At 37.0% G+C, this 13,008-nt stretch overlaps 1 protein-coding gene across 4 annotated transcripts in view; it reads right to left on the bottom strand.

Moving 5' to 3' along the window:
- LOC142327526 (ATP synthase subunit s, mitochondrial) overlaps nucleotides 1–13,008 on the bottom strand; it is an 86,919-nt gene that overhangs the window by 18,771 nt on the left and 55,140 nt on the right. Inside the window, exon 3 of one of the 4 annotated variants that reach the window (XM_075370664.1) lies at nucleotides 769–935. The exons of the other annotated variants lie outside the window; for them this stretch is intronic. Within the exon in view, the coding sequence (XP_075226779.1) occupies nucleotides 769–857 (89 nt within the window). The 5' untranslated portion in view covers nucleotides 858–935. The remainder of the gene's footprint in view (nucleotides 1–768; nucleotides 936–13,008) is intronic. 4 annotated transcript variants of the gene reach the window in all.

A 13,008-nucleotide genomic window follows, 5' to 3' on the forward strand; every position in this document is an offset into this window, starting at 1 on the left:
GCGAACACGTCTGCAGGAATCACTTCCACGACTGCTGTTATTCTTTGGTGCAGATGATAAAGTGACTGGATTTTTTCTTGGTGTATGATATCTTTTACCTAGCCCCAAAGGAAGAAATCCATAGGCATCAAATCGGGACTTCGCAAGGCCAAGCGATGGGAGCTACTTTGTGTCTCCGGCCTTTTGGGAACCTGTAGTCGAGTGAAGTCCACACAACTTCTGCACAGTATGGAGGCCATTGAAAAAAAAATTAGGCCCTCCATTTTTTCAATCTACAGAAACCCAACATTTTCTAATACCTCAGAAACTATGCCCATAGTAGTCTGCTCGTGGAAAAAGAATGACCCAAATATTTGATTACGGGTGATACCATACCAGGCATTCACTTTTGTACAAGTGCAGATGAATTCCACTGATTCATGTGGATTTTCTAAGCTGTACACTCAACAATTATGACAACTGACAATCCATATACACGACGTGTATAATGCACTGTAGGTGCATTTTGTGGCTTATAGTTAGGATTAATTTCGTGAAGTAGTTGAAGTTTATAACCAGAAAGTTTCAAATGCGGTCGGAAAGACAACTGAATTCTTAACATTTTCAGCATTTGTTTTAGGCCTACCTACCGAGTGTTCTTTCAAAACACTTCTGGTTTCCAAAAACTACTCGCACCACTTACATATGCTTTTGTCACTGAGAATTTCTATGATAGATTCACGAATATTTATTTTTTTGTACGACAGTCATTGAATTTGTTTTACAAACCTGTCCAGACACTGTGATTTCTCTTTTGGTGACGTCACGGTACCAAAACCAGGGCTCATAATAGCTTTCCCTGTGCAATAGTCTAACATAACTGCTATGTAATAGAGAATGTGTAAGCTAAAACTTAATCGTTGTCGCTACAAGATTATATGTAAAACAGTACTGTGCTGAAAAATAAAAATAACATTCATTCTTTAAACCTGGAGGTATTTTTAGGTCAGTATAAGTATATGCTACGTCGTACAGTTTTCCTCTAGATTCAAAAAGAGGTAGGATAAACATTATTGATATTTTAAGTCTGATATCAAATTTTATATCGTATAATTTTATTTCTTACGAACAAAAAATGGTTTCTTATATAACATACCGTATTTGAAATAGTAACTTCATTTACTAAATTTCATAAATAATAATATTTATCTTTTACTTTTAGGAAAGAAGTTAATTTAAATTAACAAAATGTTCTCAAATATTATGTAACATCACTCCCAGATTTTATATGAATAATACTTAACAACTAGAAAACTCTCCTGCTGACATTCAAAAAAATATATATCTCTACATTAAAAAAAATCTAAGAATTGTCTGAACCATTCAAGAAATTCCAACATTGAAAATTTTCATTTTGCCAAATATGAAATTATAATTAAACTTTCGACCTCACTTATTTTCTTATGAAAAGTAAACGAGAAGTTGAAAAATAATTAAGAAATAAATAAAAAATTTAGATTTGTTAAACCGGTGGTAAAATTAATACAAGCTCAATCACGTGCTAAGTTCTTAAATTATTACAAAATGTGGTTATTAAAAATATTTCAAATGAATGCATTTGAAATATTAAAATAAAAAAAATTAAGATTTAATAACATCTCAAAATTTATCTTCTATTCCTGTGATAAGTTTTAAAACTACTTCTATTCTGAGAGCGCTTCATTAAGAGAGAAATCAAAAGAATAAAAAGTCGGCAGGAGGTAAACATAAAAAGATAGCGTAGTAAACAAAAGAAATTTAACAGTAAACGATTTATAGGGATTATATTTTTAGGGTTAGTCGCTTATTTTTCTTTAAAAAAAGAAAACATAAGATTTCGTAAACCTTATTTTCATAGGAAGTTATCCTTGATAATAGCTCGTTTATAATTTTGAAACAATTCAAATCTTAAGTTAAACCCGCAAAAAGTTATTTAAAACGTTGTCTGGAAAGCGATCGTAGAATCGGTTTATTAGAAATTATTTAAAATTAAATAGTCGGGGAACTTAATTTATCGATAGCGATACTATAGATGAAACTTCATCGTAGAAAAACAATGGAGTAACAATATCTTATCTAACAGCAGAGTTTAATTTATAAAACCTATTTCGTAAAAGTTCTCAATCGCTCTAACATTAAAGGATTATTCGTTCCCTTAATTTTTTTTTCACGAACGGAAATATCTCTTTTGACCGATTAAAGATGACCTTTATTTTTCACGAGATAAATCCAACAGATTAAAGAAGAACGTGTATTAAAGTCTGTAGTCGGTAGGCGACTCAAATATCAGTTTAGTTACGCTAAATTTTATCATTCTATCGGGATCACCTAAAATGATAAAAGCTATCTGTCTACATTCTTCAGTTTTATTTTCTAGTTATTCTAAAACCCGGTTAAAATGACCCGTTTTATAGAGCTTTAAACGTAGTCTTATTAATTTTACATTTCATTTATCCGTCGATATTTTTTTTATTATTCTTCTTTTTTCTCTCGTTTACCTTTGTATTTCTTTTTATTTTTCAAGCAGTATCTACTGATAACGATTAACAGAAGCGGTCATCTAGGTTTAAATTTTAAATAAATTTGTAAAGGCTTTTTGCTTAATCTTGGCGTAATGAAGTACTCTTATATTACTTTAATAGTACTAAAAATTCGAATTTCGTGCTAAGCGGCAAAGAACAGGCAAACAAGCGTTCGGGTTAAGTAACCTTGATACATATGAATCAGACGGCATTATTTTTTTATAGCATAATATCTTCTCAAAAAAAAAAAAAAAAAAAAAAGTTTTTTTTTAATGAAATGTCTTTGATACTGCTCCACCGTTTCCAAAGTAATTATTTATTAAATAATGCAGAGAGGAGAAAGGATTACGTGTAATGTCGGGAAGATAATTTCAAGAGAAATAAATAAATCTTCATTCCGTTCGGGAAATAAACGACTCGCATTACATATATCGTGTCGATATAAGATAAATTATAAATAAAAACAAATTTAAGATAAAAAATAGATTATGTTAATTTTAATTACTTTAATACAAACACCGTAACTACAAAATAATTTACAATTGAGTAGGCGCTACTAAAAATTATTTTGAGCACAAATTTATGTACACGCTGCTAAAAAGGCGCATATAATAATAATACCGTTTACGTAAACGTAAATTTTTTAATTGTATTATAAATAAATGATCGGGGGGGGAAGATTTTTCACACGATTTGGAAACATATTAGGGCTGTTTTTCTGCCAGGCAATGATCCGATAACCCTTTCTTGTATCTTTAAAACTCATTCTGCCTTTTTAAGGGAGCCCAAGGGATGAAATACATTATAAGAGAATATACGTACACATAATAAATATTTAATAATGATGATAAGCTTAGCGGTATATCCCTTTTATTTTTATGGCTATTAAAAGGCGCTTCACAGCAAAAGCATACAGCTTGATTTTTTTATAAAAAAAGAAAAAAATATTTGATCATTCCACGAAAACTTTTCGTCCAATACACACTCAAAAATTTTTCTATGCGGGCAAATAAATCTTCTATTCCAATCGGAGCATTATATAGATCGCGTCAGGGTAGATGTACTATACCGCAAATAAAAAAAAGGAACAGAACTGCTCCAGCATTTGTCTGGGTGAACAGAGAGAAACTATGATAAACCTTGATCAGAGCAGCATCACAAAATACACAATAGAAATTAGAAACATTATATTACAGTACATATTACTCGTATTTATTTTAAGTATACGTGAAATCACATTCATATACATAAAAAAAATCTACGAAATAGAATAAACCACAACTCAGATGGTGTTAAAAGATTTTATTTAACAAAAATTTACATATTTATGTACAGTAGTACCGAAATGGGGGTACGGTCACCATTTGGGACGTCATCCAATATGGCGGCCGTCCGCCATGTTGGTTTTTTTTTAAGGCGAAAAACGATTGGTCGTTATCATCGCCCGGAAAATAAATAAATAAATAAAAGTAATCAAAACTTAAAACTACTATCACAGGAAGCAAAATCCAGAATAGGTGTAAAAGGCCCATTCTCGGATAACAAAAACACCAACATGTAACTTAAAACTACGTTAAAAACTATCATATTAAAACTAAATAAAACTTAAAACTAAAAAGAGATAAAACTTACAACTAATATCACAAAAATCTTACAACTAATATCACAGACGAATTAAAAAAAAACATTAAAAAAAATATATGAATATATATATATATAAAAAATTCCGATTGGGAGTGTAAAAGGCTCGCTACTCGGATAACAAAAACAATACAAAGGACTAGAGTAATTAAATTTGTTGTATTAACCCTACACTACCCAAAAACAGAAACAAGTAGCAACTCGGGTGGTGAAAGGAGGTTGGTTACATGCTTCTTTGGCAGCGGATTCTGCATGTTCATTACCTGGAATCCCTACGTGGCTAGGGACCCAGCAAAAACTTAATTGTGTTGTGATTATTCAACTTAGCGATTGCGTTGTAAATTTCAATGACGATAGGATGTTTGGAATAAAAAGTTTTTAAGGCTTGGAGAGCACTACACGAGTCACTGCAAATAAGTATTTTTCTATATTTAGGGTTAATGATGTTTAGAGCCTTATTTATAGCGTATAGTTCAGCGGTAAACACACTCGTAATACCGGGTAGACCAAACATATAAGTTCTCTCATTGACAACAAATGCACACCCAACTGTATAGTTTTGTTTCGATCCATCAGTGTATACAACCGCGTCTGGTTTCATCTTGGAGAGAACACACTGAAACATTTGCTGAAAGACAATAGATGGTGTTGATTGTTTATTGTATGTCGTAAGGTCGAAATTAAAATTTATAAGGTTTATTCTCCATGGTTCTCCAATTCTCCATTCTTTTAGGAAAGAATGACGGTGTGTCAACATTTATATGCTGCAGCAGACGCCAGGTACGGATACCTACAGGTGCAGTACGACGTGGATGGTCCTCATACTTTCCTAGATTAGGATTTCTAAAGACTGAGTCAAGAGCCGGGTGATTTGGCTGTCCTCTGAGACGAGCAAAATAAGATAATAAAGGCTGGTCTCGTCTATCCCAAAGTGATGGTTCACCACAGTCTACAAGTAAGCTTGCGACAGGACTTGATCTAAACGCGCCTGTGGCAAGCCGAAGGAAAGTATGATGTACACTATCCAACATTTTAAGCACGAATTGACGAGCTGAAGAGTAAGCGACAGAACCATAATCTAAACGGGAGCGAACAAAAGAATAGTAAAAACGTATCATACATGACCTATCGGCTCCCCAGTTGGTGTTAGTAAGGACTCGCATCATATCTCGAAGTTTGGAACATTTTGTTTTCAATTCTTTTAAATGTTTGACCCAAGTAAGACGGCTATCAAAAAATAAACCTAAAAACTTGACGTAAGTAGAGATAGTAATAGTCTCACCGTTCAGAAAAATTTGCGGAATAGAAGGGTTTCGTAGCCGAGAAAAAACGACACAGTTTGTTTTTTCGGATGAAAATGTGAAACCAGTAATCCTGGACCAAGCTTCAAAGTGAGATATAGTGTTCTGCAGTAGTCTCTCTGCTGTCGGGTCGGTGTTTTTTTTTTTTTTTTTTTTTTTAGGGCGAAAAACGGTTAAAGTAAAAGAAAAAGTAATTAAAACTTAAAACTACTATCACAGTAAGCAAAATCCGGAATGGGTATAAAAGGCCCATTCTCAGATAACAAAAACACTAACATGTAACTTAAAACTACGTTAAAAACTATCATATTATAACTAAATAAAACTTAAAACTAAAAAAAGAGATAAAACTTAAAACTAATATCACAAAAATCCTACAACTAATATCACAGTCAGTCTTTAAAATATTAAAAAAAATAACTGTAGCTGTAGGTGTTGAACGGCTTGCAATATAGATAGCAAAGTCGTCGGCAAATAGAGAACATGAGACAGGAGCCTGCACACATTTGGTAATATCGTTTATGGCTACAGAAAATAAGGTGGCACTTAATACACTACCTTGGGGCACTCCATTCTCCAAGATGACACTATCTGAGAGCGAATCATCCACACGAACACGAGCCGTTCGGTGATTTAAGAATCCCCGGATAAAAGCAAGCATATTGTCCTTGATTCCCCATTCTTTGAGAGTGTTAAGAATACCACGTCGCCAGGCTGTGTCATACGCCTTTTTTATATCGAAGAAGATAGCGACGAGGTGCTGCCGATTTAGGAAAGCGTATGGTATTTGTATGGCTGTTTCTAGTGACACTAAATGGTCAATAGAAGATCGTCTTTGTCGAAAACCACACTGTTCTGGAGATAGAAAGCCATGTTTCTCCAAGTACCATGTAAGTCTGCGGTTTACCATTCTCTCCATTATTTTACACAAAACGCTTGTTAATGAAATAGGGCGGTAGCTTGAGAGGTTGGTTTGGTCTTTACCAGGTTTTAGTACTGGTATAATAAATGCTTCTGACCAGCCCGGTGGGAAGACTTGTTCGGAGAATAAACCGTTGAAAATATTCAAAAGTTGTTGTAGTGCCGAATTAGGAAGGTGTGAAAGCATGGAAAGGCGAATGTTGTCCGGTCCAGGGGAAGTGTCCCGTGAGTTTTTAAGTGCATGTAACAATTCTTTAAATACGAATGGAGTGTTTAATTCACCAACCGAATCACCAATGTTTAACGATAATACTTCTATTTGTATCTTGTACCGTTGAAAATCGTTATTATATGATGAGGTGGGAGACACCGAGCGGAAAGATTTTGCTAGACTATTTGCCACTTCCGAGTGTGATGAAAGGAGTTCTCCTTCATCAATAAGACCGAGAATAGATTGTTTCGGTGATCCGAAAATTGCACGAATTTTCTTCCATACAGTAGACGTGGGAGTAGTGCGTGAGATAGTGCTCACGTATTTCGTCCATGAATTCCTCTTAGCTTCCAAGAATACTCGACGGCACACCGCTCTAGCCCTGCGGTATAAATTTAGATGTTCTGTTGTAGGCCTACGATTAAATTTGCGTAGTGCCTGCCGTCGATTCCTAATAGCATATTTGCAATCATCGTTCCACCATGGAACGAAAGGACATCTAGGATTACCCGATGTTTGTGGGATATATCTGTTGGCATTCTCAAGTATCATGGACGTAAAAGAAGAATATTGGTCGAGGATGTTCACTCCATCGTGATACTGAGATTGGAATGCTTTGTGGTATCCGTTCCAATCTGCCTTTTCAACAATCCATCTCCGTGGCCTTCTTTTAATCTCGCAGTCTACACCGAAACCAATAATAATTGGTCTGTGATCACTGCCATGAAAGTCATCACAAACAGACCAATAAAAATGAGGGAGCACATTCGGTGAGCATATGGAAAGATCAAGGTCAGATACAGTACCAGTTGATAAGGACATGAATGTGTGTGATCCATTATTCAGTAGGCAAAGGTCAAAATCTTGTCTGAATCTGTTTATCATATTTCCTCGAGTGGAGCAGAAGGTTGAGACCCAGGAAATATGATGGGCATTGAAGTCTCCTACTATTAACGATGGAGATGGTATTTGCGTGAGGAGATTTGAGACATCTAAAGCACTGAACTCAGTGTTCGGTGAGAGATACAGATTGCAGATATGCAATTTGAAGGGAATAGACCTTTACTGCAATAGCAGAAATGACAGTGGATAGTTGAATTCTTGTAGCTGACAACCCATTCTTCATGAAAATCGCTACTCCACCACTCTCTCTACTGTCTACTAGACAGTCGTATCTCTCACAGAAGTATCCTCTGAGTGTAATTGGGTCATGTTGTAGAAGGTGAGTCTCTTGGAAACACATGATTAGTGGATCATGTGTGTGCGCTAGTACTCTTATCTTGAATGCGGGACCGAATACATTCCACTGAATAATGTTCATAAGTGTAAAAAAAAAATAAATAAATAAATTAAATAATTAAATTTCGGAAATTATATAAAAATTAGTTGTACGCGATTCGGTTTTTATTTTTTGTATTTTTTATTTTAAAGAACTCCGATGCCCTAGGGTCGGGTGGTTTTTCAACCATATCCTCCAGTATATAAGGTGATGGTGGAGATTTATTTGAATGGGATGCTGCTGTTAACATCCCAGAGGGGGTGGTTATGTGGGTTCCCTTTACGGGGAGCTTATTAGGTGGCTTACTGCCAGCTGTGATAGTCGCTACTCGTGCCGGTAACACTTTGGGAGCAAGAACTTTCGTGTGTATCACACTGTTGGATTCACTAACTGCGACGAAAGACGTTTTATTCATCTTTGTCAGCTCTGAGATCGTGGCTGTAAGTGAAGCTACTTGATCAGAGAGCATCTGAACAAGTTTTTTAAGTTCATTGCAGGATCCGCACTGCTGATTATTAACGTTTGTAAGAGTTTGATTCGATGTAGCGGTAGCAAAAGATACATCTGGTTTAACCAGGTTCCTTGAATTATTTAACTTTTTGTATTCTCTTCGTGCGGCCGGGAAAGACAGCTTTTGCTCCGTAGATTTTGAGAATTGCCTTTTCTTCTTTAAAGATTGGGTAATCTCGGGAGCGGGCTGTATGTGGACCACTGCAGTTTACGCATTTTTTACTTTCTTCGCAGTTAGTGTCATTGTGACCTTCTTTAGCACATTGAGCACAGATTTCAGTTTTTGTACAAGATGTTGTAGTGTGACCAAAATATTGGCATCTGAAACATCACCGTGGATTGGGTACGAATGGTCGTATCCGAACCGAGAGGTAACTCACTTTAATCTTTTCTGGTGGAACAGGGAGATTAAATGTTAATATATAAGAGACGGTGTCGGTTCTTCTTTTCCGTTCTGCCGTTTCATAATACGTTTCACTTAAACAACATCTTGGTGGCAAAGCTCGTCAACTATTTCATTGATATCTATAACTAAAAGGTCTCGACAAAAAATTACACCCCGGCTCGTATTTAAAGTTTTGTGGCTTTCAGCACTTATATTTATACCACCCATATTACGGAGACGTAAGATAGATCGACTCTGTTCGTCGTTGAATGTTTCAACCAGAATCGATCCGTCGCGTAATTTCCTGATGTTCTTCGGGGAGCCACTTGCACCTGTTACAGTTTTGTTTATTAGGAAAGGTGAAACCTTTTGGAGGGAGCCACCTTCCTGACTATTTCGGAGAACAACGAATCGAATATTTTTAGAGTTCAAGTCTAAAGATTTGCAGTTCTCTTCCATAGGACTTTTATCCTCGTCAGACAAAGCTGATCGAGGTCTCTTCACAAGACTTAATTTGGTGGTTTTTTCAGATGGACCACCAACCATCTTGGAATTTGATATAGGAACAGAAATTTTGGTCCCACGAGTACCGGCGATAAATGGACCACTCCAGCAGAGCGCACGCGTACTGGAGCTAGAGCTAAGTACAACTGGGTTCGCCCTGGTGCCCAGAGGACATCGTTCGAGACTCACTACGTAGAGCCATTCACCCATCGGCACGATTTGTTCCCACCTTGGGTTACGGTTGCGTTTCATAAGATGTCGCAACACCACCGAGTGTTAATGTAAGAAATATCAGTGTAGGATGTTGTTGTGTAATTGTGTACGTGTGTATGTTGTAATTTATGTAGTGTTCTTGGTGTAGTATATGTGTATGATGTAAAGTATTCTGCAGCTCACTGTATAGTGGGAAGAATAGCTGCAGAGGCTAGGCCCGTGGGGACGCCAACCCCCAAAGTCTTAAAGAATAAGACTCCCCGTCGGGGAATCTTGGATTGTGACGTCAGTGGCGGCCGTAGCCCGTCAGTGTTGCCAACTTGATTTATTTTGTGTGGACATGGTTATATATTGAAGTAATATTTCAAAGGTTGGTAGCACTGTTGTGTGGCGGTCGGTTTGAATTAAATAAATAAATAATATTTAAAGTAAAAAAAATTCGGTCGGCTAGAGGATTCGAACCCGGTCATGACGGGACGGGACCGACTGACGCCTTAAACCAATCAGATAAAAATAATTGGAAAATAAAACTAGTTAATTTTTTAAGAGATAAAAAATATTATTCGAAACTTTATTCCTTCTTGCGTTAACACTCAATCATAATGGAACGTTCTTTTGATGATAGAGTACATACATTTTACAGGGTTACTAGAAACTGTAACAAAAAGATATATACACCGTTATTGCCGCATATGAACAACCCGTTACTTTCCCCCCTGATCCTAGCAATGCATGGGTTCAGGTACGAGGGTATTCATGATATGGTCAGATGTGACCATTGTCGAATACGCTTGTGGAAGTGGGAAGAGACAGACAAAATCCATATGTGGAACATACACGGCGTATGCCGTCTTGTACGTTTTGTGGGTAACCGTTTAAAATGTAAAACGGCCCTTTTCAGGGCCACCCTAAACCCCTCGAATCGATCACACATTAAATCTTTAACTGATCTACACATGTGCAGATCGATTAATGATTTATCATTGTTATCGATACGGCCGGTGCCAAGGCCGGAATATAAGAGTGGTGAGGCGAGTAAAAAAAACAATAAATAAATAAAGATCCTTTTTCTTCCTATTCCTATCCAAACACACGAAATACGGTCAGTACAACAATGAACGTCAAGACGTCAATAGCTAAAGAGCTTCACCGACAGGCTCGACGAAACTATCCTACAAGACGTGTCGTACTGAAGAATATTTCTGATCTTTTCCAAGCTGACCTTGTAGAAATGGGACCGTAAGCTAGATCAAACAAAGGCTATCGATACATATTGACGATGATAAATTGTTTTTCTAAACTAGCATTCGCCGTACCGGTTAAAACTAAAACCGGTACGGAGGCTAAAGCCCTCAAACATATTTTGGATAAACACAAGATGCGGCATTTTCAAACCGATTTGATAAAGAGTTCTACAATCCGAAGGTTAAACGACTATTACAATCGTACAATATAAATCACTATTTTACACATTCGGATAAAAAAGCGTCGATAGTCGAGCGATTTAATCGAACACTGAAAACGATGATGTGGAGAAAATTTACCGAACAAGGAACCTACAAGTGGTTAGAATTACTACCGAAATTGATCGCAAAATACAACACCAGTCATCGCACTATCGGAATGAAACCGAAACATGTAAACAAGCGAAACCAAGCCGCTGTTTTACGACGATTGAATACGGTACTCTTTCGAAAGCCTACTTCACCGAAATTCAATGTCGGCGATCGAGTGCGTATAAGCAAATTTAAAAAGACATTCGCCAAAGGATATTTACTGAATTGGACGAACGAAATATTTATCGTACATAAGGTACACGATAATACGCGTCCGTGTACTTACACGTTGATCGATGTTCACGGTGAGGAGGTGAGCGGTAAATTTTACGCTGTAGAGCTCACTAAACTAACGTTACAAATAATGTGTATTTAGTCGAGAAAGTCTTACGAAGAAAAGGCGATAAGCTATTTGTAAAGTGGCAAGGGTTCGATGATAAACACAACAGTTGGATACATAAGGGGGGGATTTGGTGCGGTGAACTGATCAGTCACAAACATGAGGTTGGAACGTCAACAGGCTGATAATATTACGCTTGAAAACTTTGACGAATATACAGGGGCCATGTGTGGAGAGGGAAAAAGGACTCGTCATGGTCCTCTTCTACCGAATACAATCAGATGTATTATCTGCGGACCGTCTAATTGCGGAAAAACAAATGTTCTATTCAACTTGTTGTTCTCCCCAGGCGGTTTAAGGTTCAAAAATATTTACGTGTTTTCTAAATCGCTGTACCAACCGAAATATAAGTTTCTAGAACAAGTCATGACTGGTGTCCCGGAGATCGGCTTTTTTGCATATTCAGAAAACGATCATGTGATGGCACCCGACGAAGCGGAACCGAACTCGATAATGATATTCGACGATGTAGCTTGCGAAAACAACATAATATTCGCAAGTACTTTGTGACCCAGCTTTTATTTGACCCAGACATATTCCAGTGCCGGGAAGCATTTTGTACAAGACAACGCAAATCTCCTTTTTATATTCAAACAAGACGATCTCAACTTACGTCACATATATCAAGATCATGTAAATACCGATATGAAATTCGATCGGTTTAAAAGTCTGTGCGGTGTTGCATGGAGAAAACCTCATGGATTTTTGGTTGTGGATAAGGAGAGCGATATCGTCGGCGGACGATATAGAGTAGGCTTTGATGTTTTTGTAAAAGAGATCAGTTGATAGTCGGTAACAATGGCAAGCATACACAACTACGAGGACGGTATACCGTACGCTAACGGGATACGTTTTAGACAAAAACCGCAAAACAACTTGTATTCCAAATATTTTAGCGACCGTCACAAGTTTTGCGGTACTACATCTGTCGTAAAGTGAACTACTGTGAAAATAAAGACCGACGATGTAAAAAGCGACATGTAAAAAGAATGAATCGTGACTATCCGTTGGTCGTTCTGCTGATGATTACTAGCGAAGGCAAAACTTTCAATAAGCGTATATGGTTAAAATTTTTAGAAGAATGCGACAAGTACGAGATGCCTATCGAACTGGTGATCTACGATTAAAAAAACATGATCAACAAAACGGTCCGACACGGAGGGCAACTTTATTTCAAGATTTAGACCCTCCGCTCGTGTACAAAAAGCCTTTACTGGAACTTCAAAATCGTCATGCATCTATGGACTACACAAACGTTTACATGCACATGTTGGAATACGGTAGTCGTCTAGAAGAAGCGAGATGTTGTATAGTGATCACGGAACGAACTATTTCGAACAGATCGCACAAAACGTTGTACCGCTTAGCGTTATCATACGGTAGAAAATGTTTTGTGGACACGGCTTACGGAGTATAATTTACCGACGACGTACCGGAAACATTACCGATAAGACGAGGAGAATTACCGTTCGACATCGTAAACAGGGCGCAGGCGCTCTTTTCCGGTGAGTTTCTAAACGAAGCGCTACCTACGTTGCCATTATACG

The sequence above is a fragment of the Lycorma delicatula genome, chromosome 7 (genome assembly GCF_047948215.1).
Source record: "Lycorma delicatula isolate Av1 chromosome 7, ASM4794821v1, whole genome shotgun sequence".
NCBI classification, from domain to species: domain Eukaryota; kingdom Metazoa; phylum Arthropoda; class Insecta; order Hemiptera; family Fulgoridae; genus Lycorma; species Lycorma delicatula.